Raw genomic sequence first — 27,444 nt, 5'->3', positions numbered from 1 at the left:
ATCTTATGGTCGTCTGAGGACACAAAGTCCCTGTTAGCCGGTCATTTAGGAAGTTAAAGAGTAACTTGGGGGTTATCAGAACTGGTTGGATCAAGTCTGAACCTCATCACCTATTGCAACAATGAGCTAGGCTGCTTGACTAAACCCTTAGAGTCAACGGCACAGCTTTCTCCTTCTTGGGCCTGCTGGCAGGGACCTGGCCTGACATCTCAGAGGTCCCCAGTAAACTGTCAACTCACCTCACCCAAGCTACAGCAGGTGTCAGAAAAAGTCCCTACTACACTCTGAACCTAGATCCTTATTGTAAAATAAAACAGTTTGTTTGAACTCCCTATCATCTCTGACATTTCATAATTCCAAGATTCCCAGTCTGTATTTCTTTTTTTTTTTTTTTTTTGCGGTACGCGGGCCTCTCACCACTGCAGCCTCTCCCGTCGCGGAGCACAGGCTCCGGACGTGCAGGCTCAGCGGCCACGGCTCGTGGGCCCAGCTGCTCCGTGGCACGTGGGATCTTCCTGGACCGGGGCACGAACCCACGTCCCCTGCATAGGCAGGTGGACTCCCAACCACTGCGCCACCAGGGAAGCCCCCCATTCTGTATTTCTTGCTAGAGAAGTATGCAAGCCAGTTGGCGAGAGGCTTGGAGACTGAAGTCTGAGCCTGTGCTTGAAGGGTCCTCTGTCTGGGAGGTTCTGTGGGTCTTTTAAAGATAAGGAAGGGGTGGCTGTGAAACTTAGTAAGTGCTCGGTGCATTTCTGCTGAATGAACTAGCAAATTAATGAATACATGAATTCATGAGTAAATAAAGGAGTGAATAATCAGTAAGTCACGGGGGTGAGGATGGAGTCAAGGAAGGCTTGGCAGAGAAGATGCTGGAGCTGGGTTTGAAAAGGTCAGAACAAAGCCTGAAGCTGGTGAGGGGGCTGTGACCATAGCTAGAGGTTTCCTTCTGGGCTTTTTCCTAGTCCCGCCTCCTCCTCCCACATGACAAGGTCCTAACAAAATCCAGGGGAACGTTTTGCTCCCAGGTACTGTCTCGCCAGGGTTATTTACTGTAACTTGCAGTCACCGGGCAAGGTCCAGGTGGACAGATTTTTCTACCCTCAACTTGTCAAGACCTCCCAAACTCTCTGGCACCCAGAGAACAACGTGTCCAGAGCTCAACCTGGAAGAGCACAGCCATGGTGCTCTGGGGTCTGGTGCTGGGAGCTCTGATGGTGGCCACTGTGGGATACCTGTGCCTGAAGGAGCTGCTCCGGCAACAAAGACCCAAGGAGCCCCCTCTGGATAAGGGCTCCGTGCCCTGGCTGGGCCATGCTATGGCTTTCCGGAAGAATATGTTTGAATTTCTGAAGCACATGAGGGCTAAACATGGGGACATATTCACGGTGCAGCTAGGGGGCCAGTACTTCACCTTTGTCATGGACCCTCTCTCCTTTGGCCCCATCCTCAAGGACACGCAAAGAAGACTAGACTTTGTGGAGTATGCGGAAAACCTGGTGCTAAAGGTATTTGGATACCGCTCCATGCGGGGAGACTACCAGATGATACACTCAGCCAGCACCAAGCACCTCATGGGGGATGGCTTGGAGGAGCTCAACAAAGCCATGCTGGACAGCCTGTCCTTGGTTATGCTGGGGCCCACGGGCCCCAGTCTGGATGCCAGTAGCTGGCGTGAGGATGGCCTCTTTCACTTCTGCTACAACATCTTGTTCAAGGCCGGCTACCTGAGCTTGTTCGGCTACACAAAGGACAAGGAACAGGACCTGCTACAGGCAGAGGAATTATTCGTGCAGTTCCGCAAGTTCGACCGCCTGTTCCCCAGGTTTGTCTACTCCCTACTGGGACCCCGGGAGTGGCTGGAAGTAGGCCGGCTCCAGCGTCTCTTCCATAAGACGCTCTCTGTGGAACACAACATGGAGAAGTACGGCATAAGCAACTGGATCACCTATATGCTTCAGTTTCTGAGGGAGCAGGGAGTCGCCCCAGCCATGCAGGACAAGTTCAACTTCATGATGCTCTGGGCCTCCCAGGGTAACACAGGGCCTACCTCTTTCTGGGCCCTCTTGTTCCTCCTGAAGCATCCAGAAGCCATGCGGGCTGTGAGGGAGGAGGCCACCCGGGTCCTGGGAGAGGCCAGGCTGGAGGCCAAGCTGTCCTTCAACTTTGATGTCGGTGCCCTGCAGCGCATGCCGGTGCTGGACAGCGTGATGGAGGAGACACTGCGGCTGGGGGCCGCGCCGACCCTCCTCAGGGTGGTGAAAAATGACCACAGCCTGAAGATGGCCAGTGGGCAGGAGTACCTGCTCCGCAATGGAGACATCCTGGCCCTCTTCCCTTATCTCTCAGTGCACATGGACCCCGAAATCCACTCGGAGCCCACCACCTTCAAGTACGATCGCTTCCTCACCCCCAGCGGCAGCCGAAAGGTAGACTTCTACAAGGCAGGCAAGAAGATCCACCACTACACCATGCCATGGGGCTCGGGCGTCTCCATCTGCCCCGGGAGGTTCTTGGCCCTCAGCGAGATGAAGCTCTTTGTCCTGCTCGTGGTCACACAATTTGACCTGGAGCTGGTGGACCCTGACACACCCGTGCCACCCGTGGACCCCCAGCGCTGGGGCTTTGGCACCACACAGCCCAGCCACGAGGTGCGATTCCGCTACCGCCTGCGCCTGGGGAGTGGCCTCTGCCCAGGTGGCCGCAAGCCTGGCTAGGAGGTTCCCTCGGGGTCTCCAGCTCCGCTCAGCCTTCTGAAGCCCCAGACCAGCCCTTCCTCTGACCTGCTTTGCCCTCTCTGCTCTTTGGCCTCCTTCTAGGCACCTCACAGGCTTCTTCTTCTCTCTTTAAAACACTGTCTCTCACAGTGGATTCTGCAGAAACTGCCTCTCACAGGAAGTCCAGGGAAGGGGAAATATCTGTGGGCAACTCAGATTGGGGGCTCATACATGCCTTGACAACTCCTGCAGTATAGACACTGGTTACGGTGGGCAATGCAGCATCTTGCAAACGTTAGTCTCCACCCTCCCACTCTGCTTTTGTTTTTTTTCCTCAACACTTATTGTGGAATTCAGGGTTTAGAACAGTGTCATCCTATAGCAGTACGAGGCATGCCATACGCATAATTCTTAATTTCCTAGTTGACACATTTTTTAAGAAGAAAGAGGTGAAGTTCATTTTTTATGCTATATTTTACTTGACCCGATATATCTAAAATATTAGCATTTCAACAGGGAGTCAATATAAAGGTACTAATGAAATATTTTTACATTTCTTTTTCCCTTCAAAATCTGGTATGTACTTTTTAACCCTTGATACTGAGCACATCTCAGTTCAGACTAGCCCCATCCTAAGTGCTCAATAGCCACGTGGGGCTAGTGGCTTCTGTACTGGATACAGCAGCTGTAGAGAAGGGCTATCTTTCATGTAGGAGTTGTTCAAGGTCCCTCCTCCGTGCCCTCCTCTCCCCTCTGCACCCCTACCTTGGGGTGATCTCAACCCCTCACTTGGTTTCCACAACCATCGCTGGGCTCAGAACTCTCTGCTACCTCCAGACCCCCAATCTCCCCACAGGGATCTCACAGCACCTCTGACTCAGTTCGGCCCAAGCAGAACTCAGCATCTGTCCCCCCCAACCTCCGCCCTGAACCACCTGCTTCTCCTGATTTCCCTGCCTCTCTTTGCTCGGGACACCACCATCCACCCCATCCCCCGAGGCAGATACAGAGGAGACACACTGGCTCCTCCTTTTCTCTCCCCCATAGGGAGAGAGTTCTGTCAGCCTGACCCCCTGTGGTGCCACTGAACCATGTCCCCTCCTTCCCCCCGCATCCCCCACTGCCCTTCTCATAGCTCAGAACTCGACATTTCTCTCCACGTGGGGCCTGGGGGCCCTCCATTTACCCTGCTGCCAGAGACTTTTTTTCCAAAAGCACTTCTGGGTGTCCCCCTTTTACTTTTCTGGCTCCCCGTCACCTCCACACACCTGACATTTAAGCTTTGCCACAGTTGGCCCCCAAATTTTCAATCCAATGCAATTCAACTTTGGCAACTTTCTCCAATGGAACTGTCCGTAAAGTACAGGGCTCTCTTTCACTGTTAACCCTGGTGCGAGCTACTCCCGGAAGCCTTCTTGAACCTCGCCCATCCCATCCTCTGACCAGAAATGGCCTCCATCCCCTGGATCTCCCCTACCACCGAGTGTATCACAGCACATCTGTTATGTCATTGCTTTCTGTGTCCTGGTTTCTGCCTCCTGCCCCCTGCTCCAGACTGGAGCCCATAGGGCTTGGTATCTTATTCCTTCATCTCTGACCCCAATTCCCTAAATGTAGATTAAATTACAGAAACATGACTTCCAGACTCGGCTAATTTACTTCATGTCCTCAAATAATTTCCTTCCCCTCCCACCTTCACTCAGCTTTCCGGTCTGTGAAATGGAGACAATCCCTGTTGCCAGGCGTGCTTACCAGGGCTGGGAGAGAGTGAGAGGGTGCTACTGCCAGAGCTGCAGTGGGCTGACGGCAGGGCCCTGGCTGGGGCTGGATAGGAAGGGTAGTGACTGTGGGAGCTGATAGAGGGTCCTGGAGAAGGGAGGCCCAGGCAGCATGGACCCCCTGCAGGGACCACCCGGGGGGCTTCTCTCTGCTATCCCAACCCTACACCTCTGACTGGCCTCTTCCTTTGTCTTAAGGTTGCCTGTTTTGCCCAGAGTTTGGCCAGGATAACAGGCTGTTAGAGTGGGCAGGGGCCGGGCCGGGGACAGGAGTCTGTCCTCACTAGCTGTGTGACTCTGGGCTGGTGCCTGCCTTCTTCTGGGTCTAGCTGCCCCCAAATGGTGACATCTGCCTGGAGCCTCATAGAGCTCTGACTGGCTAGGAGAAGCCAGGCGTCTGACCCCCTTCCACAAGGGCCAGGGGCGCAAGGAGAAGAGCCCCATGGGGAGCACAGGAGACGGAGAAGGGGCCTTGGAGGCCAGGAGGTGTCTCTGGGCAGCTTACCAGCAACCTCCTCCACACAGCCAGGCCCTGTGCCAGAGCAGCTGTGGGAACAGGGGTCAAGACACAGGGCTTCCCCACACCTCCTTGGCCCTGCCCGGACATGGGTGCTGCATCCCTTCATTTTCCACACACCCAGAGGACTGTGGACCAGGAGCCAGGCCTGTAGACAGGCTGGAACAGGGCTGCGGGCCCAAGCCCACTAAGTCAGGACAGAGAGGCCTCAGCTGAGAGTGACCACGTGCAGATGTCCCGGGAACTTCATGGATGCTGTGATCGGTTTGAGGGTCTGCCTGGGACCGAGGGAAGGCTCATGGGGGTCGGGTGTGAGGTGAAGATGAGTGTGCCATCCCACAGCCAGGGATGTCCACCAGAACAACAGCCCCCTCACCCCAGGAATTGGCGAGCAGCCAGGATTAGCCTGTGCACGTGGAGGCCCATGCCCACCCGCTGGCAGAGGAGGGGCCCGTGGCACCTGTAGTTGTATTCCCCCTGGCCTGGGGACTGCTGGACACACCCTCCACAAGGGCACCCTTCCTGCCCCTGCAGAGGCCTCGGGGCAGCGAAAAGACTGAGACCCACAGGGACGCATCTAGTCGCTGCCTGTCCTCACCCAGCAGTTCTGTCTGCGAACCCCTCATTCCTGCACCAAATTTTTTCTCCCTCTGTGTATCCTCTCTGAGGTTAGCTTATAACAAAGCAAGATCAGGAATGACATGCCAGCGGTGGAATTGCAGGCCCCTAGGAAAATAAAGAGATATTTTTCTATAGGCAGTAACTGCTGTGAACGCTCACACCACACTTCACAAGGTGGAGGGTGGGCAGCCCTGTTCCCAAGCAGAGCCATGCCCGCCCTTCTCCCTGGCTCAGCCGGGCGGGAGAGTCTCCCTTGCCTCAGAGCCTGAGGGCCAAGAGAATCCTGGGGGCTTTCCTCAGACCTCAGGTAGGAAATACAGGTATGTTGGGCAGTGCAGACGGGAAGCCAAGCCTCAGGGTGGACAGAGAGTGGCAGGAGGAACCAAGGTCCAGGCTGAGAAGTCAGGTAAGGATGGAGAGGGCACTGTCCTGGCTCTCTCCATCCTGACCTGTGTATGAGAGCCAACCTCCAATTCACTCCCTGACCAGTGCCAGCGAGCCTTCTCGCAAACTGCGCCACACTCAGAACCCTCACTGTGGTCAGCTGTGGTGTATGGCAACTGGACAGTGAGAGGGACCAATGGGCCACCTGCAGCCAGGCCTTCTCCTCCACTTTAGGCACAGGCTTCAGGGCACTACGTGTTATACACCTGTTATTTACAGAGAGCACACACCCACATTTACGCAGCCAGAGAAAGGCACATAGGAACACACGGAAAACCCATGGGCACATACTCAGACACACATGGACACAGTGACACATTCATGCTAGATCCATATACACAGCCATATGTGCTCCACACGGCCCCAACGGCAACACAGACACGCACACAGACCACCCACAGGCACACACGCAAATCCACCAATGCTGGTGACAAGCCCTGCTGGGTGTCCCTTGCCTGGCATACCTTGTCCCATCCCATCTGTGTGTCATGAGCACCCAAGTCAGAGACTCTGGGAACCTAGATCCTACCAGTATGGCTCAGGCTGTATCTCACCAGTCAGGCTGCCATGTGGGCAGGACTGAGGTCCCCTGTCGGGCAAGATTTCAAGAGCTCTAAAATAGAACGTCACCACCCTATCCTCAAACCAACCACCACCTTCATATCCAGAGGATCTTCATTTCCCAGGGGACTGAGTGGGCTCACAGTCCTTCCTGATAGTGGGGAATCTGGGGCCTTGGGGAGAGAGAACCAGAGGCACCAGAGCTGAGACACAGAGGGAAAAATCAGCCAGGTCAACTCAGGCAACATCCAGGGACAGCCCTGCTCATGACACATGTGCTGTGACCAGACCATCCAAGCTCAGGGGAAGAGAAGAAAGAGTGGGCAGGATACTGACCACCGGCTCAATTCTCTATCCATCCAGCTATTCATTCAAAAAAAAAAAAAAAAGGTAGTGAGCACCTACTACATTCCTAGCACTGACTGAAGCATGGGGGATGCAGATTTTACACCAGGCAGAGTCCCTGTTCCCCTGGAGCTTACGTTCACCCAGCCATATGTCCTCCTGGTCTCCATTCTATCCATCTAAATGTTTCCTTCTGAGCACTACTGTCTGCCAGGCTCTGTGCTGGGTTTTGCAGGACAGACACGGCAGGACATGGCAGGTTGTGCCAGGTGGCTCTGGGAGGTAGGAGAAAGCAGTGATGCTTTAGAAGCTCAGGAAAGAGAGATGGCACTGTAGGCCAGGGGCTCCCTGGGGAAAGGCTTCTCAGTGGACATGTCATTGGGCAGGAAGGAGGCCGACCGTGGGAGACATGAAGCACCCAGGCAGGGCATATCCGACAGGAATCCTTAGATCGCAAGTAACAAAACACCACGACCCCAAACTGGAAAGGAATTTATTGGTTCGTGTCACCGTCAAGTCCAGGCTTGGGATGAGCTTCAGCCGTGCCTTGATTCTAGGGCTCGAGGACTGCCCCCAGGATCTGCTCACTCACTGCTGTCACCTCACCTTCTGAAGTTCGAGCCAATGAAGGAGCAGCGCCAGACCTCACCATCCCCTTGGCTTCAGTTTCATGCCTCTGTTCTAGCACGCTCGTCACGTTACATTTCACAAGCTCTGCCTGGGTCATGTGCCCAGCCATAAATGAACCACTGTGCCAGGGAAACACAAGGTCGTCACTGGTCAAAGATCCGTGCTCTACCCGACCTCCACCCAAAGCACAGGGCAGAGTGACTCCGGAGTGGTTTCCCAGAGCAAGTAGGATTCAGTTACACGACAAGGGTGAGGGGATACCTGGCTGGAAAATGATCCTTGTTCCATAAGGGAGCCGGAAAGTGCAAAAGCAAAGACGGGAACGTGCAGGAAAGAACAATGGGTGTGGCAACCAGGAAATGAAAAGGGAGGCAAAGGGGTACAAGGGTGAAACAGTGTATGGGATTCTAACTGTGAAAGCTCCAGCCTTAAATTGGACAAACGTTCTGGACTTGATAGTGCAGAGTCTAGGGAGCCCTGAAGGCTCCTGAGAGGGGGCGTGGGAGGCAGAGGGAGGCAGGTGCTCCTGGACCACCAGGAGTATGTGTTCACTCTGCCTCCCGCCTGCAGACTCCCATGTGTGGAGCACCTCCAGCCCCTCCTGACTGCCAGACCCTGGATCCACCTTCAAGGCTGTGATAGTAAACAATCTTGCAGTAATATTTCCCCAGCTGAGCCACAGGGAAGGCGGCAGTCTGGTGGGTGGCAGGCCTCGGGTTACTCTGAGGGGGATGGGAGAGATGGTGAGGGTGTTGTGGTTACTCTGGCTGCTGGGTGTAGATTAGAAGACCGGAGAGCACGAGGATAGGAAGCACAGAGGTCAGCTGGGCAACTACGGCAGCCATTCAGGCCAGCGAGTATGGAGTCCTGGAAGGCAGTGGAGAAAGAGGAGGGAGAAGACAGGAGACAGTGAACGCTGCTGATGGCTGAGGACCAAGAAATGACTGGTTTAGCAACATGGCAACTGAGAACTCTGAAGGGAGGACTTTTTGGTGGATGCGCAGCTGAGCTGGGTCCCATCTGCTCTCATGGACTGTGGTGTGGCCACTCAGGCTGAATTTTTCCCTGCGTCCCCCTTGTTGGGGGAGTCCTCAGCCTTCCTCTCCCCGAGGTCATTCATGCCAGTTATATCTTCTTGGCCACTGAGCCTACTACTCTCAGAATAGCTGGACGGTGGGGCCTGGGCAAGGTAAGGAGCCTGGTGTCGTCTGAGCACAGTGGCCAGGAAAGCCTTGAGGTACTGGCGGAAGCGGCGGCTGGAAAACGCATAGAGGACGGGGGTGAAACAGCAGTGGAGGAAGGCGATGCTCTCTGTCACCTGCAACGCATAGTCCAGGTGCTGGCTGACCTTGCAGTCCCCAAAGACTCGCAGGTCCAGCAGCGAGTGCAGAAACAAGGTGATGTTGTACGGGAACCACAGCACAAAGAAGGCCACCACCAGGCCTATGGCCATCCTCAGAGCCCGGCTCTGGCCTGGGGGCCTCAGCCTGGCCAGGACAGAGCCAATGCGGGAATAGAAGAAGATCATGGCAAGCAGGGGGAGGAGAAACCCCAGGAGGTTCTGCTGGAAGCGGAGGAAGAGCTTCCAGATGGTCCCATGCCCCCCAAAATCCGCAAAGCAGTCCCACATGCCTGGGGCGTTTTCATGCATCCTCACAAAGACCATGTCGGGGATGGAGACAACCAGGGCCACAGCCCACACGACAGCCGCGAGGAGCAGGCTCTTGGCCCGGGTCCGCAGCCGGTGGTAGGGCTGAGCGCAAACAATCTCCAGGTACTTGTCCAGGCTCATGCAGCTAATGAAGAAGATGCCACTGTAGAAGTTAATGGTGTAGAGGGTGCTCACCACCTTGCATAAGAAACTCCCAAAGACCCAATGCCAGGCCACAGAGATGCCCCAAAAGGGCAGTGTCACCAGAAACAGGAGGTTGGAGATGGCAAGGTTCAGCAGATAGATCTCGGTCATCCGCCTTCGAGGCACATACCGGAGCAGGACCACTAGGAGAAGGAGGTTCCCGCCCAGGCCCAGCACAAAGATCAGGCCATAGAAGAGTGGCAGAAAGACTCTGCCAAACGACAGCACCTCGTCCTTCCTGCAGAGCATGAAGGCCACGTCGCCCAGGTAGTACTCATAGTCATAGAAGGAGCTGCTGTTCTCAGAACTGGCCACCTTGGTGCTGGGTGGCAGAGGAGAGGCGGTGGCGGCCATGGCGGGAGGACACATCCAGTGCTGGAGCTCTGTGGGCCAGAGAGCAGTGTGAGCAACAGGAGACGAATCCACCCTCTCTCCAAACCCACTTTAGCCAGTGCTCTGGGGTATCCAATAGACTCTTCGCATTCACGCCAGTAACCCATAGGCTAGCAAGTACGGGAACAAGGATGAGGAGCCCAAGGCTACCACTTAATAGTTATGTCACCTTGGGTAGCTGACTTAACCTCAGGTGTTCTCACAGTACTCACTTTTTTTTTTTTTTTTTTTTTTTTTGCGGTACGCGGGTCTCTCACTGCTGTGGCCTCTCCTGTTGCGGAGCACAGGCTCCAGATGCGCAGGCTCAGCGGCCATGGCTCACGGGCCCAGCAGGTCCGCGGCATGTGGGATCTTCCCAGACCGGGGCATGAACCCGCACCCCCTGCATCAGCAGGCGGACTCTCAACCACTGCGCCACCAGGGAAGCCCAGTACGCACTTCTTTCACGATGGTTTCTCTTCTTTATTTTCTCCCTTATCATTTATAAAGATTAATAATGTCTTTCATGTTTTTCTTTACTATTTAGGGATACCAATTCACTTATTTATTGTGTACATACTCTTCCTCATGTGTGGCTTGAAATTATTCTTCTTTGTGTGGCTTATAATTTTTTCTTTTTAATGAGAGCTTCTCTTCAGTGGGGCTTGCTTTTCCTATAAATACCTAGTGTGTCTACTCTGGCTTTGAACTCTCTTTACTTCTCTCACTTGAGGATTTCCCTTCCTTTGGTTATTTTAAAAATATTTCATTTATACATATTTAGTTTTATGTCAATATCTTTATTTATAAATATTTAATATTTTAAAAATATTTTATCCACCATTTCTAGGTTTGCAGCAGAAAGGTGTGAACCAGCATGTCGATAGACTCAGAACTAAACCTACTAATCCCTCAGTTTCCCCATCTTTAACATGATATTAATTATAGTGCCTTTTCGTGGAGTTCTTGTGAGGCTTAAATGTTATAATTCAGGCAGAGCATTTCGAGCTCTATGAAGAATGCCCAGAACATAGGAGGCACTCAATAAACATTTGCTTAAATTATTGCTTTGCCCAGAGCTGAGTTCATCATCTTCCAAACCAGCCTCTTCTCCTCTCCTTTGTCTATCTAACTGAACAGTGCCACCAGCTATTCGGTCACCTAAGACTGAAACGTGGGAGACATCACAGACCCCTTCCTCACACCCCTCGTCATCACCCTGTGTGTCTCTACCTCTTTACTGCTATCTCCAGGTTCCATAAAAATACATACATGATAAAAATATTTACATGATACTCTTTTAATAAAATTAAGACAAATGAAATATATATATATATATATATATATATATATATATATATATATATAAAAATAACAACCACCACCTCAGGAAGTATATAAATATATGCTGTGAAGCAGCTCAAAGAGATAAAAGACAGGGGAAAGATAGGCACAAGACTGAAGATGTGGCTGCCTGGGCAGGAGAAGCCAGAGACATGGGATGGGGCAGGTCACTGTCCATGGTCAAGTTCTCTCTGGGCAGCAGTTTCCCAGGTTTTAATTGTATTATTAAACATAATTTTAAAAAGAGAGCCTCACACAAACCAGTGAAAAATGTGTCATGAACCAAGGATTATGCTCAATCCTGTTCTGTGTTCTAAAAGGAGAGAGACTTCATGTTCAGCACATTAGATTGTTCACCAATGGGGAAGAGGGTTTGGGGAGGAGAGAGGAAAGAGATAAAAAAGAATTTGTGGCCCAAGCAGGCAATCATGCACAGCCACCAGAATAAGACCTGTAGGCTGGTGATGATAATGGGCCACAAACCCAGAAATACAAATCAACTCCACCTTGTACCTCTGTATTTTAGTTTTTATTCCTTGATTCAAATGAGGTTGAACTTTTAATACACTGAGTGTATTATTTTGTATGTATGTCTTCTGTGCATGATTTATTGTTTTAATGGGTGGGATTCTCATTTTATAAGAGGTTTTATATAGTAAGGATTTTAGCTTTTTACATATATATTGCAAACATTTTCCCCAGTCCTTTCCTTCCCGGTAGAAGTTTTGTCTTTTTTTTTCCAGGTAGAATTTTGAAAGAAATGTTGACTCAGGTCCTCAGCTGACCCTTCTAGTATCCATGACACCGTGACACTGTGATGGAAATATGCAATTCTGCTGAGGCAGAACCTCTCTCAGGAGAGCCCTGGAGTCCTCCTACTCCTTGAGCCTCTGTCCCACCCTTGGGCTTCTGTCAACTGGTTTCTGAGCCAGATGTTGGGGAAACACAGATATCCTATCCCCACCCCAAGACCTCAGCTTGGCAGGCTTTAACTAGGGCTGGGCTCTGCTCCTGACTGGCCTCGAGAACTTGGCCCTGTGCCTTCCTTTCTCCGTCCTTCACTCCCCTCCTGTGCATCTGGGCTCTCCTGTCCCTGAGCCCCTCTTTCCCGGGCACCAGTATAGGCACCCCCCCACCCCCAGCACATGGCTGGTTTGGGAGTCCATGAGCTGCTGGCGTTGGGAGGAGGGAGTGCCCTTCTGCACTTGGGCCTGATGAGGGCTTATTAGTCAGGAGTTACCACTAATTAAATACCAGCTCTTCTGGTCTGTTAGCACTGACCTTGATCCTGACCTAGCTTCTGAAAGTCTCTGACTTTTGCTTTAACAAACAACCAAGTCTGATAATTGCTTTGATCAAAGCCAGAAGTCAGGGTCAGCAGGCCCCAGGCTGGACCAGGGCACCTTTACAAGGCTCCCTTCACCTGGAACACTCCGTTCTTTTCCCTCTCGGGGCCTCTGGCCTCCTGATCGTTCACCTTGGGAATCTTTCCACATTCTCCGGACCTCTGGGGCCACCAGCCCCTCCCATCACTTTCATCAATAATACCAACAACGATGACAACAGCAACCAGCATGTGTCATATGCACATGACAGTTGGCCAGGCACTTTCATATCAACTCTGGTAGTCCTGGAAGGCAAACCACAAAGGAACTGTCAGCCCCACTTAACCCAGGAGCAAAGTAACTTCTCCACAATCACGCAGGAAGTCACTGGCTGAGCGCATCTGAGCCCCAGGTCTTCAGACTCAGAAACAGTGCCTTGTCCCTGGTCCCATCTCATTCTCGGCCTCTGTTCTGCCCTGTCTAGCACTTATCAAAAGGGGCCACCTGGGGCTTCCCTGGTGGCGCAGTGGTTGAGGGTCCGCCTGCCGATGCAGGGGACACGGGTTCGTGCCCCGGTCCGGGAAGATCTCACAAGCCGTGGAGCGGCTGGGCCCGTGAGCCATGGCCGCTGAGCCTGCGCATCCGGAGCCTGTGCTCCGCAACGGGAGGGGCCGCAACAGTGAGAGGCCCGCGTAACACACACACACAAAAAAGGGGGCCACCTGAGAGAGGTGTGATTTGAGCTCAGGAGGTCTTGCTTGCCCAGGTTTCGCCCTCATTGGCTGGTCCAGCCTTGGTAGATTCCACCATTAATGCCCCCAAGGCTTTATGGAGCCTCCTTGGGAAACGTAGTCTCCCTACAGGTCAACAGAGTAGCCTCCCAAAAATATCCATATCTTAATCCCTGAAGCCTGTGGATATGTTACCTTACATATCAAAAGGGACTTGACAGAAGTAATTAAGGATCCTGAGCTAGGGAGAGTACCCTGGATTATCCCGGTGGGGCCACTGTACTCACAAGGTCCTTTATAAGGAAGGCAGGAGTATCCGAATCAGAGAAGGAAATGTGACGGTGGAAACAGAGGTCAGTGGGATGCGGTTGCAAGACAATGGATGCAGGCAGCCTCTAAAGGCTAGAAGAGGCAGGGAACTAATCCTCCCCTGAGCCTCCGGAAGGAATGCAGCTGGGCTGACCCGTTTTAGACTTTTGATCTCTAGAATTTTAAGATAATAAATTTGTGTTGCCTTAAGCCACTGAATTTGTGGTAATTTGACACAGTGGCAATAGGGTCACTTCCTGTGACCCTTTGTGCCCTCCACATCTCACACTGAGGGAGTGAGAGTGCATGGTGTCCACCTCCTCCAACTTACAGGTGGGGAAACGGAGACTCAAAGAAAGGGAACTACTTGTGCAAAGCATACAGTGAGTCATCTCTGTACGGCTGCACTGAGCCACAAACCCCATGTTTGACTGCCCTTCAGGTCTCTGTTATCCCACCCCTAACAGTCCATCTAGCCCTGTTCTGTTTTCCCTTTTTTTGTTTTTTCACTTTTCCTTATTACCGGAATTCATTTATTTGGCTTACCCAGAAACACCTTGAGAGGAATGAATTGCAGTGTCAGTTATTCACATCTTAGCAGATAGTAAGGCAACCCCGAATGAAGCTCTGTAGTAGAACCTCTGGGGAATCCGGAGAACTAGATAGAGAGGAGGCTGAAAGGAGCAGGGACAGCAAGGGCAAGGTCAGCTGAGCTTCCCGTACAATGAAGCCAAGGGCACAAGGGCAAACTACAGCTTGTCTCTGGGGCAGTAGCATCAACCTGAGGCTGCTGGCCTGGGCTGGCTCCAGCTTTAACTTAGCAAGAATCTGGCTGGAGATTAATGTCTTCTCCTGAGGATCCAGGCCTCCCCTCCCCAGGCCTCTCAGAGAAGTCAAAGTTGAGGCAATAAGAGAGAGGATACTGCTATGTCCATCTAGACAGGAAGGTAGCTATGTTAGTTGAGCTCCTTCTCATTTAATCTTCACCATAGTTCTGATAAGCAGGACCATTATGATCCCCATTTTCCAGATGAGGAAACTGAGGCTTGGAGAGGTGAAGCCCAATTGCCCACAGCTTAAGATCAGCAAATGATGGGCCCAGCATTGGATGGCCCTAACAATACAAGGTAGAACTGTAACAGAGACGAACAAACCTGACTCCACGTTGGCTCTGTTGCCTGGGCTTAGCCATGCAGGCTCTGTACCTTTGTCTCATCCAACAGTAAAAGAATGAGCTTACAGCCTGAAATATACATAATAACCCTTTCTCAAGACTCTGCCTCCCAAGCTTGACCATTAAAGGTGTTAACACTTTTCATTCACATAGAGATAAAAATTTGCAGAACAAAAAATAACATTTGTCTTGTTGAAGGTTTACAGGAACATCTGACCAGTCCCACGTGGTCAGCTGCAGGAACAAAGGATTATCACATCCCCACCGAGGTCTGGCTGGTACCCAGAGGTCTGCAACAACCAGCCACACCCCGCTTCCCTTTTAGTATAAAAGAAGCCTGAATTCTAATAACTCAGGTAAGATGATTCTTTGGGACACGGGTCCCCTATCTTCTTGGCCTGCTGGCTTTCTGAATAAAGTCGCTATTCCTTGCCCAACACCTCGTGCCCTGTCGTGCAGGGGAGCAGAACAAGCTTGGACTCAGTAACAGAACCGGCCCTTTTCCCCCAGCTCCCCTTTTCGACATGAACCAAACTTGAATTTGAAGGATGAGCCTCTGATAGTGGGACTTCTGGCCTCATCAATGGGTGGCAGAGAAGACTCAAAGTCAGCCATATGCTGAGGCTGTCTCGTACCGGCTGGCGAGAGCCAGTAATGCAACATCTGGGAGGCATTCAACAAGCAATCATGGAATTAACCAATTCCACATTCAGTGATAAATCAGTAGCCTGAAATTGATCATGGTGGGAATATTTACACCAAGGCAAATGCTATAAACTGGAGCTTCCCTTCCCTCGCCCACCGTTGCTGAGAATCGGTTGTTAAACCTTTACCACGTACCTCTGATCAGGACCCCATGGAGCATGACCAAACCTGCCTGTCTTGCTGTCACCCACCACCTTCCCTTTACACCTGTCACATCTACCCCATGGCTGCCCTCCTCCCCAGCCAAGAGGCCTTGAGGACAGGGTCACGTGTAGGTCCCCTCCTAGTTGACCACAGCACCCCCATGCTGAGTGTGCTGCCCACAGTGCAGCTGAGACCAGTGAATAAACAAGATCAAATGTGACCCTAAGAGGCCACACCAGCTTTTGTAATATAAAACAAAGAATAACATTTGAGATCACTTTCAGTGGACGATAATTTTGCTGGCTTCCTTGAAAAAAGATTTATATCCTTTAAAATGCAACCTCAATCCTCCCCTCCCAGGCTACCTGGGCCACTGGCCTGGTGAACCCCCTGCCCCAGCCCCCCAAGCACTCACAGAAGGTCACTCCTGGGCTTCCCTGGTGGCACAGTGGTTGAGAGTCACGGTTCGTGCCCCGATCCCGGAAGATCCCACATGCCGTGGAGCGGCTGGGCCCGTGAGCCATGGCCGCTGAGCCTGCGCGTCCGGAGCCTGTGCTCCGCAACGGGAGAGGCCACAGCAGTGAGAGGCCCGCATACCACACACACACACAAAAAAAGTCACCTTTTGAGGATCACTTGCCTCCTCTGCTAGACTGGGGATTCCCAGGCGTTGGAACTCCCCGACACAGGGCTGACATCTGAGAGGCATTCAACAAATGACCACGCAATTAATCAGCACAGTCACCCTCTCCCTCCCTTCTTCTCTCGCCTCCTTTTTCCCTGGCCTGATTTTCTCTCTCCCACACTGGTGCCCTGCACACAGCTGAGCCAAGGCCCTCCTTCTGTGAGTTATTTCCTCAGCTTGGGCAAGCTCTGCCTCAGCAGTCTTGGGAGCCCGTGACCATGGAGTGTGACCGGCCCAGAGCCCCCACTGTTTCCACTTGAGCCAAGTTCAAGGCCACTTCCAGCTGTAGCAAGCCTCCCTGTGGCCGCCCCCTGCTCCCTCCCTCAGAAGGCTCCTCTGACTGCTTTGGGAGGACTAGGGTGGAGACAGAGTCCCAAGGCCTGGACTCCAACCTGGCTCAGCTAGTGATGGGCCCCCCGCTCTGCCTATAATTCTAGCATTCCCATCCTGTATTCCCGGCCCAGCTGTGGCTGGAAAAGTTGAGGCAGGAGTTATAAAGTGACTGACACTCCGACCACAGTGTCGGGCTGTGGAAAGTGCTCTGTTGGGGCACAGGTGGCGGACCTGGTAACAGCATTGGGATCTCTCTTTTCTTCCTACTGGGTTTGGGAAAACACAAGATATTAAACTCTACTGTATGTATAACAATAACAACAACAATACCCACCACTTACATAGCACTTCCTATGGGCCAGGCTCTGTTCTTAGAACCTTACATGTATTAATTCATTTCATCTTTGCAATAACACTCTGAGGCGGATAGTTATTATCTCTATTTTACCTGTGAGGAAACTGAGTCATAGAAGGGCTAGGGAACATGCCCAAAGGCACATAGCTAGTAAGTAGCAGAGCTGGGATTTGAACCTAGGCCCAGAGTCTAGGCTAGCTCATTAAAAGATAGGGGTGAAGGTTGGGGACTAGAGATGGAGAGTGACAGGAGACCAGGCTGCCATTGCTCAGGATGCTTGAATGGAAGGCTGCTTGTGGGACTGATGGTATGTGAATAGAAAACAGGAAAAGGAACTGGGAGCCACACAAGGACAGGAGGAAAGAGGTCCAGGGCCATGGGAATGGCACGCAGGGAGAGAATTCAGGAATGACCAACTCAGGGGGGCAGAGGTGGGTCTCTGCTCCACTGCTCAGTTTGGGATGCTCTTGGGCTTAAACCTTCATGCAGCCCCAGGACAAAGTCAGGGCTTCCATCCTAAACCCTTGAATTCCACGAGGCTGTTTTTTCATCATAAAATAAATAATACTACAGCAAAGGATTTCGTGGGATTAAATGTGGTGCAGTTATTATAATGGCTAACACCATGGAGCCCTGACAGTGTGCTGGGTGCAGGGACAAGGAGCTTCACATATATTATGTAATCCTCATATTTACCTGATAGAAATTAAACATATCATTAGTCCCGTTTTGTAGCTGAGAACACTGAGGCACAGAGATTAGGGAACTGGCCCAAGAGCAAGTGAGTAGTAGACCAGGAACTAAAACCCAGAGTCCATTTCCTTTTTTCCACCATGCAGCATGGCTTAGTTCCCTGACCAGGAGTTAAAACCATGCCCTCAGCAGTGAAAGCGCAGAGTCTTAACCACTGGACCGCCAGAGAATTCCCCAGAGTCCATGCTCTTAAACACTAAATTACGTTGCCTCTCAAAGAAAATAACAAGTGAGTTGTGGTCCCTCCCCCCGCCACTCCCCCACTTGCCCACCAAGCTTTATATGTGTTAAGGTACTTACTGCTCTCACAATGACCTTTTGAGACAAGCACTATTGTTATTCCCATTTTACAAGTGAGGAACTGAGGCTCAGAGAGGGGGAGTAATGTGCCCAAGGACACACAGCAAGTGTACTGCAGGATTAGAAATCAAGTCCCACCAGTTGGCTCTAGATCTGGAGCCTTGAACCACACACTGCGAGCTGCTGTGAGCCCTCGCAGACTCACAGGACCGACAGCTGCCCCCTGCACGGTCCCCCTTGGGAAGCATGGCATTTGGATTCCTTGTGATGATAAAACACAATGCAAACAATACAAACCAGTCCTGACATTTACATGAGGCTCTTTTATACCCTGGTCCTTGCAAGTCTTCCTGGCTTCCCTGTGAGGAGGGGAGCAGGTGTCCCCTCCCTGGTTTCACAGGAAGCTCAGGGCCTCACCACAAACCAGGCAGAGCTGACCCTAGAGCCCTGATCACTGAGTCCTGGACCACTGCACACACTCTCCCTCTTTACTTTTTTAACATGTATTTTTCCTGATTACAAAAGTAATACATGGTCAATGTAAAATGTGAAAATACAAGAAAAAAAATAGAAAAGAGGCTAAAAATCTCCCCATAATCCTACCTCCCTCCAAAATAACCCTTGGGAACATATTGGTGTATCTTGCCTTTTTCATGCCCAGAGCCCCCATCTCCTGCACTAACCTTCCCTAGGTTTGTGGAGTCACAGAGCCTGGCTGGAAGAAAGTGGCCTTGTCCGGTCCCCACCAGGCAGGGGGCCCCTTGCAGCCTCCTGATAGACAGGCTGCCTCCTACTCCCTGGGATCCCTGAGGCCCACCCACTCCCCCACTCCCTGGGATCCCGCATTACTCCATGTTTCCTGGCTCTTACCAGGAAACAGAGATGTTTGTGACATTGATGAAATCATAAGAGCAACCCCTCCTCCCAAAGTTTGTTTCAATTAATAAAAATTAAGCAATTTTAGAGCCCGACTCTTCAAGGAGCTGCTGCTGAAGATTTTCACAACTTTCCTGAATTATTTTTGCCTTTTTTTGGGCCTCTCTTGTTGTTGCCCAAAATGTCGCTACTCGAGCTCCTCGTGTTTGCATTTCAGCATTATGCTGGCGTCAAAATGAAATACCCACTCCACCGCCACCACCCCCAGGGAGGGTGGTACACTCAGCATGGTGCAGCATGGAAGAATAGACTATAGATTGGTCCAGTTCTTAATGGCTGAGTAACCCTGGGCAAATTACTTAACCTCTCTGAGCCTTAGTTTTCTCACCTATAAAATGCTTCCTGGTGGCATTTTTATAATAATTAAATAAGTGCCTAGCACATAACTATTGGTTCCCCTCCAGACCCTAAAATGACACTTGGCTCAAGCTGGGATGAATAAGAGGGGATCCTGGGACTGTTTGGGGCAGATGGAGGGGCTGAGAACTTGGCAGGAGTTGGGGGTAAAAAGAGAGGATGGGGGGGTGCATAAGGAGAGAGTGTGGATGTGTGCTGGGAACCTCAGCCCTGGGAGGGGGACCCTTAAAGGCCATCTCATCTGTCCCCATCACAGTACAGCCCAGAGAGGAAAGGGAATGCCTGAGGTCACCCAGCCATGTAGGTACCAACTCGCAGGGATTTCCAGAATCCACGAAGCAGATTCTCAGAGCCGGAATCAAGGGGGCAAGGGGCCAGCAGACCACCTTACTCCCCAGCTGCTGGGGCAACTGCTCCAACAGCTGCCCTAGAGACAGAGCTCCACACTCACCCCGCTTAGCACCTGCCTCTCCCCACACTGTCCACACTCTCCAGGCCACTAGATCCAGTCTCAACCTGTGGCCCCTGCGTAGGGCCCACCCCATTCCGAGAGTTTCAGAAACCTACCAGAGCCAGCCCCACTTGCCTAGGGATGTCCACCTCGCACCCAGGAGGAGAGCAGTAGCGCCTGGGTCCTTCTTCCTCAGGGAAGTGCAGAGGGAGTGATTCTTCATAAGCTCTTCCCCTCCCTGGACAGCTTCCTGCACACATCCTGCCTTCCGGCTGGAACAAAGTACCTCTTTGCGCCTGCCCCAGACCCACCTCGGCTGCACAGCCACAAGCTGTTTCCCTCACTGAATATGAGTCAAGCTCAAATGACTGCCCCCATGAAAGAACATCTCCCCCAAAGATAGACTAATTACTTTGGAAAACACGTGTCCCCAACCACACTTCTCTGGAATGATTCCCCTGCAGCTGGGCCAAGGACATGAACTGCCTCAGTCCAGACTTTCAGGCTTTCGCTTACCCTGTCCCCTATCTAGGTGGCCTTCCCAGCCTCCAGCTTCATTGGTCCTGGATACCTCCCCAGCAGGATTCTACCCACTCCCTCATTCACCCCCAACTCTCCTTCTCTGACCATAACTCCCTCCATGCAGTGCTGTGTCTGTTCCACCCACAGTGTCAGCGATATTCTCATCTCCTAGACTTTTTAGACCATATTCCCTCTTTCCCTTTCCCTACTCCCCCTGCCACTCCCATCATGGCATGAATCTCCGCATAGCTAGCTGTCTGTTCACTTGTCTGCTCCCCTACTGGGTCATGAGCTCCCAGGGCAAGGACCATATCTGACCCACCAGCCTGAGTCCAGGGCCAGGCAAGAGCAGACTGAATGAACGAATATGTGTGCGACACACTGCCTGCCATATGCTTGGCAGTATGAGGGTACCTCTCCGCTAGGATGGCACCTGTGGTCCAGGGTCAATGTCTCAGCCACCTTCACCTCCAGCCCCACTGCCAGCCTGACACACAGTAGTTGCTTGGTGAATGCTCATTGCCCCTACCTGAATTGAGCAGTAATAGAATAATGTCAGGTGGTTACAGGCACTGGCAATAGGGTTACACAGAGCTGGGCTTGAATCTGGCCATGTACCTGCTGTGTGACCTAGAGGTGGTGGCTTCACCTCTCTGAGCCGTGGTTTTCAGATCTTTTGGCGGTGTGGGGATGGTGCCTCCCTCAGACAGGCATGAGAACTGAATGTCCCTAGAGAGGTGGACAAAGGCAGACATCTGCCTTTCTCTGGCATCGACAGGCCACAGGAGGCCAAGACCGTGATGGGTTCTCACTCCCACGGAGGGAAGCAGGGGACCTTCCTAGTGGGTGGGTCTCCAAGTCTCTCCAGGCCAAATGCTAGTTACCAATAGGGAGAATAAGGCCATAGAGTCCTGCTTCCATCTTGGGGAACAACTAAGTTCTAGAACCTGGGCTCCTTCCTCACCCCCTTTTTAAAATTTTTTAATTTAAAAATAATTTTTAGACTTGCAAAAATTGTGCACAGAATTCCCGTTAACATCTTACAGAGCCACAATACAATAATCTGAACCATGACACAATACAATTAACTAATCGGCAGACCTTATTTGAATGTCACCAATTGTCCCACTAATGTCCCTTCTCTGGTCCAGGATCTGAAACAGAACCCCACCCTGCATTTTGCTGTTGTGTCTCCTTGGTCTCTCCATTCTGAGACAGTTCCTCAGTCTTGCTTCATCTTTCATGACCTGACAGTTCTGGAGAGAACTGTAGAATGTCCCTGTATTTTGATCTGATGCTTCTTCATGATTAGATTGAGGCTATGCATTTTGGGCAGGAACACCAGAGAAGTGATGTGTCCCTCTCAGCGCATGATACCAGATGTACCTGATTTTAATATGGCTCATTACTGGCAATGTTAACTTTGATCACTTGGTAAGGTAGTGTCTGCCAGGTTTTTCCACCATGAAATTACTACTTATTCCTTTGTAATAAGCATCTTGTGGGGAGGTACTTTGAAACTATGCAAATATCCTGCTTCTTATCATACATTTACCACTAATTTTAGCATCTACCAGTGATGCTTTCTGACAACGATTATTACTGTGGTGTTTGCCAAATGGTCACTTCCTATTTCCATCATTCTTTATATATATATATATATATATATATATATATATATATATATATATATATATATTTTTTTTTTTTTTTTTTTTTTTTTTTTTTTTTTGCGGTATGTGGGCCTCTCACTGTTGTGGCCCCTCCCGTTGTGGAGCACAGGCTCCGGATGCGCAGGCTCAGTGGCCATGGCTCACGGGCCCAGCCGCTCCGCAGCATGTGGGATCCTCCCAGACCAGGGCACGAACCCGTGTCCCCTGCATTGGCAGGCAGACTCTCAACCACTGCGCCACCAGGGAAGCCCTCTATAATTTTTAATTGGAATTTTACTGTAAGAAAGTTAGCCTTCCTTCCTATTTATTTATTTATATCAGTATAGACTCATGAGTATTAATTTTATTTCATTATTATCATTATTTCTTTTGCTGTTCAAACTGTCTCATTCTCTTTTGAAATATCTCAAACCATCTGCTTCCTGCTGACTTGATTTCCCAGCCACAGCACATCAAACACTCCCTGGTGGGCAGGGCAGGTTATGGGGGCAGCTCAGAGTCTTTGCATGAGTGGTCAGGTTTCCCTGGAACCCACTGAGGCAGCTTTCCAGCAAGAGCTGGGCCTTTTCCTGGAACAGGCATGTTCCAGTCAGGGGAAGTCAGTCATGGTTCCAATGCCAGGGAGTTCCAGGAAGGGCTGGCCAGGTAGGCCCAGGTCCTTCCATTCCTCTCCAGTCTGTCATCCTGCTCTCCACCCCAATCCTGACCCGGCCCATAGCTACACCGGCCAACCTCATGCCCTGAGCTTTTCGTTCTTGACTTCCCCTTCTCTGCTCTGCTGCAGTGACAGTTGCTGAGAAGCCCAGGTGGCAGACAGTTGGGCAACACTTACTCAAATTCATACAGAGGAACTGCTCTCCACCCAAGAGAGAGCTACCAGCTGTCTTCCACTGGCTCCAAGGGCAGCCAAAACAGTGACTGCAGTGCACTGCAGCAAGAGAAACTAGTCAGGGGGCAGCAGGACTTTCCCATGTGGGCTGCAGGGAGAGGGCTCTGAACTCATCTTCTCTGCTCTCTTTAAGATGTGCAAAGATTATCTTCCCTGGGAAGGGAGTAGACCCAGCCTCTGAAGCCACTCAGCCAGGATACACAGGCCTCTCCCACAGGACACAATGCCCTTAAACTACAGGGTAGTGACCTTAAAATCTTTACTATTCTGGCATACTCCTAACTCACAGGGCACGTTTACTAATTACAGTGAAAAGCAGCATCACGTTTTCAAAACACCTGCTTCTCTCTTCAGCCAAGGACTGACTGTGAATCTGTCAAGCTTTTGCCTGTAGTCTGTCCTCCATAAGCCAGCTCCAGGCCTGTCTCCCCCCAGAAGCCTCCCCAAGTCTCTCCAGGCCTCCCTGATGCCCTGCCCTGAGCTTCCCGAGTCTGTAAGGGAATTATTATTCAGGGGCAAATCTGTCCATCATTCTGAAAATTCTCCAAGGTCAAGGGCCTTGTTCCTCTGCACACAGAGTATCCAGTGCTACCCACACAGAATAGGAGCTAGAGAGGCGGCCAGTTGATTTGCTGATGGAGCCGACCCAGCACTTGACAAAGTGGCTTTTAGATGAAAGAGCCCCGGGTTGGCCCTGCCTCAGCCTCTGTCTCACTTGCTGTCTCTTTCTTTCTATTTCTCTGTATTCCTTGGGCAAAGTTCACCCCATTCTGGGCTGAGCCCACAAGAGGGTCAGTCTGGTCCATCTCCAGGGTCTTAAAGTTGGAATTCCTAAATCAGAAACTTGCCCCACAGTTTAGAAGTTCTGTTAGTGCCTGTGTCTAGTCACTTTGATTAGACGTGTCAAAATCTCAGACCGTTTCTTCCTATTATTCTCCATTGACGGCACAGCAGGAAGGAAATGTTCATCTCACCTCTTCCATTACCTCTTTCTGCGCCGCCCCTGCCAGCTGGCCCCCTCCAGCCACCCCAGACATGTGTTGTCTCCCCTTTTGTACATCTGCCCAGGGTCTTGAGCTCAGGGCCTTGGGAAGGGGCTGCTTTCAGCTAAGGTGGCAGGGGGTATGTAATCTTTTTGCCACTTACCAGTCCCTTGCTGTGGTAAAAACATACCTGTTTGAAATCAACATATTTATTCATTTATCAAAATACCTTCAACCATATATTACATGAGCTAATGTAGTGGTTCTCCAGATGCCTTCTCTGTGGGTTAGGCCAAGCTGAGGTTATCACACCCATTTTGTAGACAGGATTGCCAAGTGTCAGAGAGGGAAAGTCACTTGCCCAGAAACCCCCAGTTGATAGGAGCCCCTGGACTGTCTGATTCCCATGGCAGTGCTCTCTTGTCCATAACATATGTGAATATTCTGTTTAATTCTTCGCTCCTTCCTTCTCCCTTCCCTCCAACTCAGATCTAGTTAGCTATTCTAGGACAGAAATTATTTCTTACTCATCTGCGAATCCTTCACGGAAAAGCCCAGCCAGGGCTTGACATGCAGCAGACATGCAATACAAGTGTACTGAGTGAACATATGCTTCAACATTGAAAACTCCACAGAATTACTTACTTTTACCTAAGAATGCTCCCAGTGCTGCTTGGACACAAAGACTCTACTCCCTGGGGCTTCTCTGGAGAGCAGTTGTAGAGGGTTGGACCCGATGACGTCCATACTCCATCAGTTGGCACACTCTGTTGTTGGCTCTGGGACTTTGCCCATGAGGACATGACTGAAGCCAGGATGCCTGGCCAGCCCGAGGTCAGGGACGGCAAACAGCAGCAGCTTGCATGTACCCTCAAGTTCCAAGCAAAGACGACATCGTGTAGGGCTTGGAAACTGGTGCTCACAACAGAGCCTGTAAGTAGGTGGGAGGCATGGATGAGCTGAGCAGCCAGCCTTCTGTGGCCAATTTTGTTTCTGTGGAATTATTTTCTTTTAAACACTTGTAAGGTCTTGGAAACTGAGGAAGCTGACTGTTAATCAACAGTTGCGAACTGAAAGGCTTGCCAACCACTCCTTCACCTTTTCACCCCATCTGCCCATCCAGGAGGCCCTCCCCACATGTGTGTCCCAGGCCCAGGCAGCCTGACTCCTGCACTCCCACTCTCGGCCTCCAGCCAGTTGGCTGATTGCACCTTCCTTCAAAATCCAATGTTTTCTCCTCACCACATATGTTTTATAGTCTTATTAAGTTTTTTTTATTATGGCAATTTTCAAAAATACACTTTGAGAAAGTGCCAGAATAGTATAAAATAATTCCCATCATCCAGCTTCAACGATTATCAACTAGTGCTCAATCTTTTTACTTACACTCCCACGCACTTACCCCTTCCTGGGTTATTTTGAAGCAAATACCAGACATCACACCATGTAAGCTGTAAATATTTCAGTGTGTGTCCTTAAAAAATAGGGACTTTGACCACTGTCACACCTTAAAAAGTTAACATTAATTCCTTAATATCAAATATCCAGTCACTGGTCTCATAAATTTTTCCCGTCACCGTTTGTTTCTTTGATTCAGAATCCATATAAGGTCCACGCACCGTTAGTGGTTGATATATATTTTAAGTATTCTTAGATCTGTAGGTTCCCTCTCTACCTCTATCATTTTGCTTTTCCTTGCAACTTGGTTGCTCATCCTGTACGTAAAGTTCCCAGCATCTGGACTGTGCCGGTTGCATTTCACGGTGCTGTTTAACACGTTTCTCTGCTCTCTGTATTTCCTGTGAATTGGAAGTCAGAGGTGTGATCAGATTCAGGTTTGCAACTTCACAGGTGGTTCTGTTCTTCCCTCAGGAGGCAAGCACTGTGTGGTCCACTGCCTTTCTTGCGAGGTGAGCAGCACTGATGCTCAGTGCCCAGCCCCATTCATTCTTTAGCACTTGTATAATGGTGCTGGCGCACCTGTGACAACTTACAGTCTCCTCCTGCACTCCTGCACGCCCCTGACCTTGTTCAAGCGTCTTCCTCCTGAATGGCTTCTTAGCTCCTGGCATTCCTTGGCCCTTGGCCACCAGACTCCTGTCAAGGACATACAGTATCACACAGAGCTGAGCATAATAAGCAAGGGACAGCACAAATTCCACCTGAAACATCCCAGGTAGGGGGATGTTCTTGGGGGAAGGGAGGCCGAGCTATCATCACAATGTGAACCCTGGCTCCTCCTACTAAAATAAGAAAATTCTCAGAGGGCGGACAGCAGAAGCAAGAAGAAACACAATCCTGCAGCCTGTGGAACAAAAACCAGATTCACACACAGAAAGACAGACAAGATGAAAAGGCAGAGGGCTATGTACCAGATGAAGGAACAAGATAAAACCCCAGAAAAACAACTAAATGAAGTGGAGACAGGCAACCTTCCAGAAAAAGAATTCAGAATGATAGTGAAGATGATCCAGGACTTTGGAAAAAGAATGGAGGCAAAGACTGAGAAGATGCAAGAAAGGTTTAACAAAGACCAAGAAGAATTAAACAACAAACAGAGATGAACAATACAATAACTGAAATGAAAACTACACCAGAAGGAATCAATAGCAGAATAACTGAGGCAGAAGAACGGACAAGTGACCTGGAAGACAGAATGGTGGAATTCACTGCTGCAGATCAGAATAAAGAAAAAAGAATGAAAAGAAATGAAGACAGCCTAAGAGACCTCTGGGACAACATTAAATGCAACAACATTCACATTATAGGGGTCCCAGAAGGAGAAGAGAGAGAGAAAGGACCAGAGAAAATATTTGAAGAGATTATAGTCGAAAACTTCCCTAACACGGGAAAGGAAATAGCCACCCAAGTCCAGGAAGCGCAGAGAGTCCCATAAGGGATAAACCCAAGGAGAAACATGCCAAGACACATAATAATCAAATTGGCAAAAATTAAAGACAAAGAAAAATTACTGAAAGCTGCGAGGGAAAAACGACAAATATCATACAAGGGAACTCACATAAGGTTAACAGCTGATTTCTCAGCAGAAACTCTACAAGCCAGAAGGGAGTGGCATGATAGTGCCACTTAAAGTGATAAAAGGGAAGAAACTACAACCAAAATTACTCTACCTGGCAAGGATCTCATTTAGATTCGATGGAGAAAGCAAAAGCTTTACAGACAAGCAAAAGCTAAGAGAATTCAGCACCACCACACCAGCTCTACAACAGATGCTAAAGGAACTTCTCTAAGTGGGAGACACAAGAGAAGAAAAGGACCTACAAAAACAAACCCAAAACAATTAAGAAAATGGTCAAAGGAACATACATATTGATAATTACCTTAAACGGGACTGGATTAAATGCTCCAACCAAAAGACACAGGCTTGCTGAATGGGTACAAAAATAAGACCCATATATATGCTGTCTACAAGAGACCCACTTCAGACCTAGGGACACATACAGACTGAAAGTGAGGGGATGGAAAAAGATATTCCATGGAAATGGAAATCAAAAGAACGCTGGAGTAGCAACACTCATATCAGATAAAATAGACTTTAAAATAAAGAATGTTACAAGAGACAAGGAAGGACACTACATAATGATCAAGGGATCAATCCAAGAAGAAGATATAAC

General features: G+C 50.4%; 2 protein-coding genes across 2 annotated transcripts in view; one reads left to right on the top strand and one right to left on the bottom strand.

The window, feature by feature from the left end:
- Positions 1-1,181: 1,181 nt before the first annotated feature.
- On the top strand, positions 1,182-2,717 carry CYP8B1 (cytochrome P450 family 8 subfamily B member 1; the record flags this gene model as incomplete). Its single annotated transcript, XM_079712612.1, has 1 exon — positions 1,182-2,717. The coding sequence occupies one exon, from the start codon at positions 1,182-1,184 to the stop codon at positions 2,715-2,717; it is 1,536 nt and encodes a 511-aa protein (XP_079568738.1).
- Positions 2,718-8,661: 5,944 nt separating this feature from the next.
- The window catches only part of ACKR2 (atypical chemokine receptor 2), a gene marked incomplete at its 3' end in the record, with an annotated part of 46,174 nt that continues 27,391 nt past the window's right edge, over positions 8,662-27,444 (bottom strand). Inside the window, exon 2 of the mRNA XM_079712707.1 lies at positions 8,662-9,851. Within this exon, the coding sequence (XP_079568833.1) occupies positions 8,662-9,851 (1,190 nt within the window). The remainder of the gene's footprint in view (positions 9,852-27,444) is intronic.

The sequence above is a fragment of the Hyperoodon ampullatus genome, assembly GCF_949752795.1.
Source record: "Hyperoodon ampullatus genome assembly, chromosome: 10".
Lineage (NCBI taxonomy): Eukaryota > Metazoa > Chordata > Mammalia > Artiodactyla > Ziphiidae > Hyperoodon > Hyperoodon ampullatus.
The sequence above is the reverse complement of the archived record's forward strand: the minus strand, read 5'-3'. Positions and strand labels throughout refer to the sequence as shown.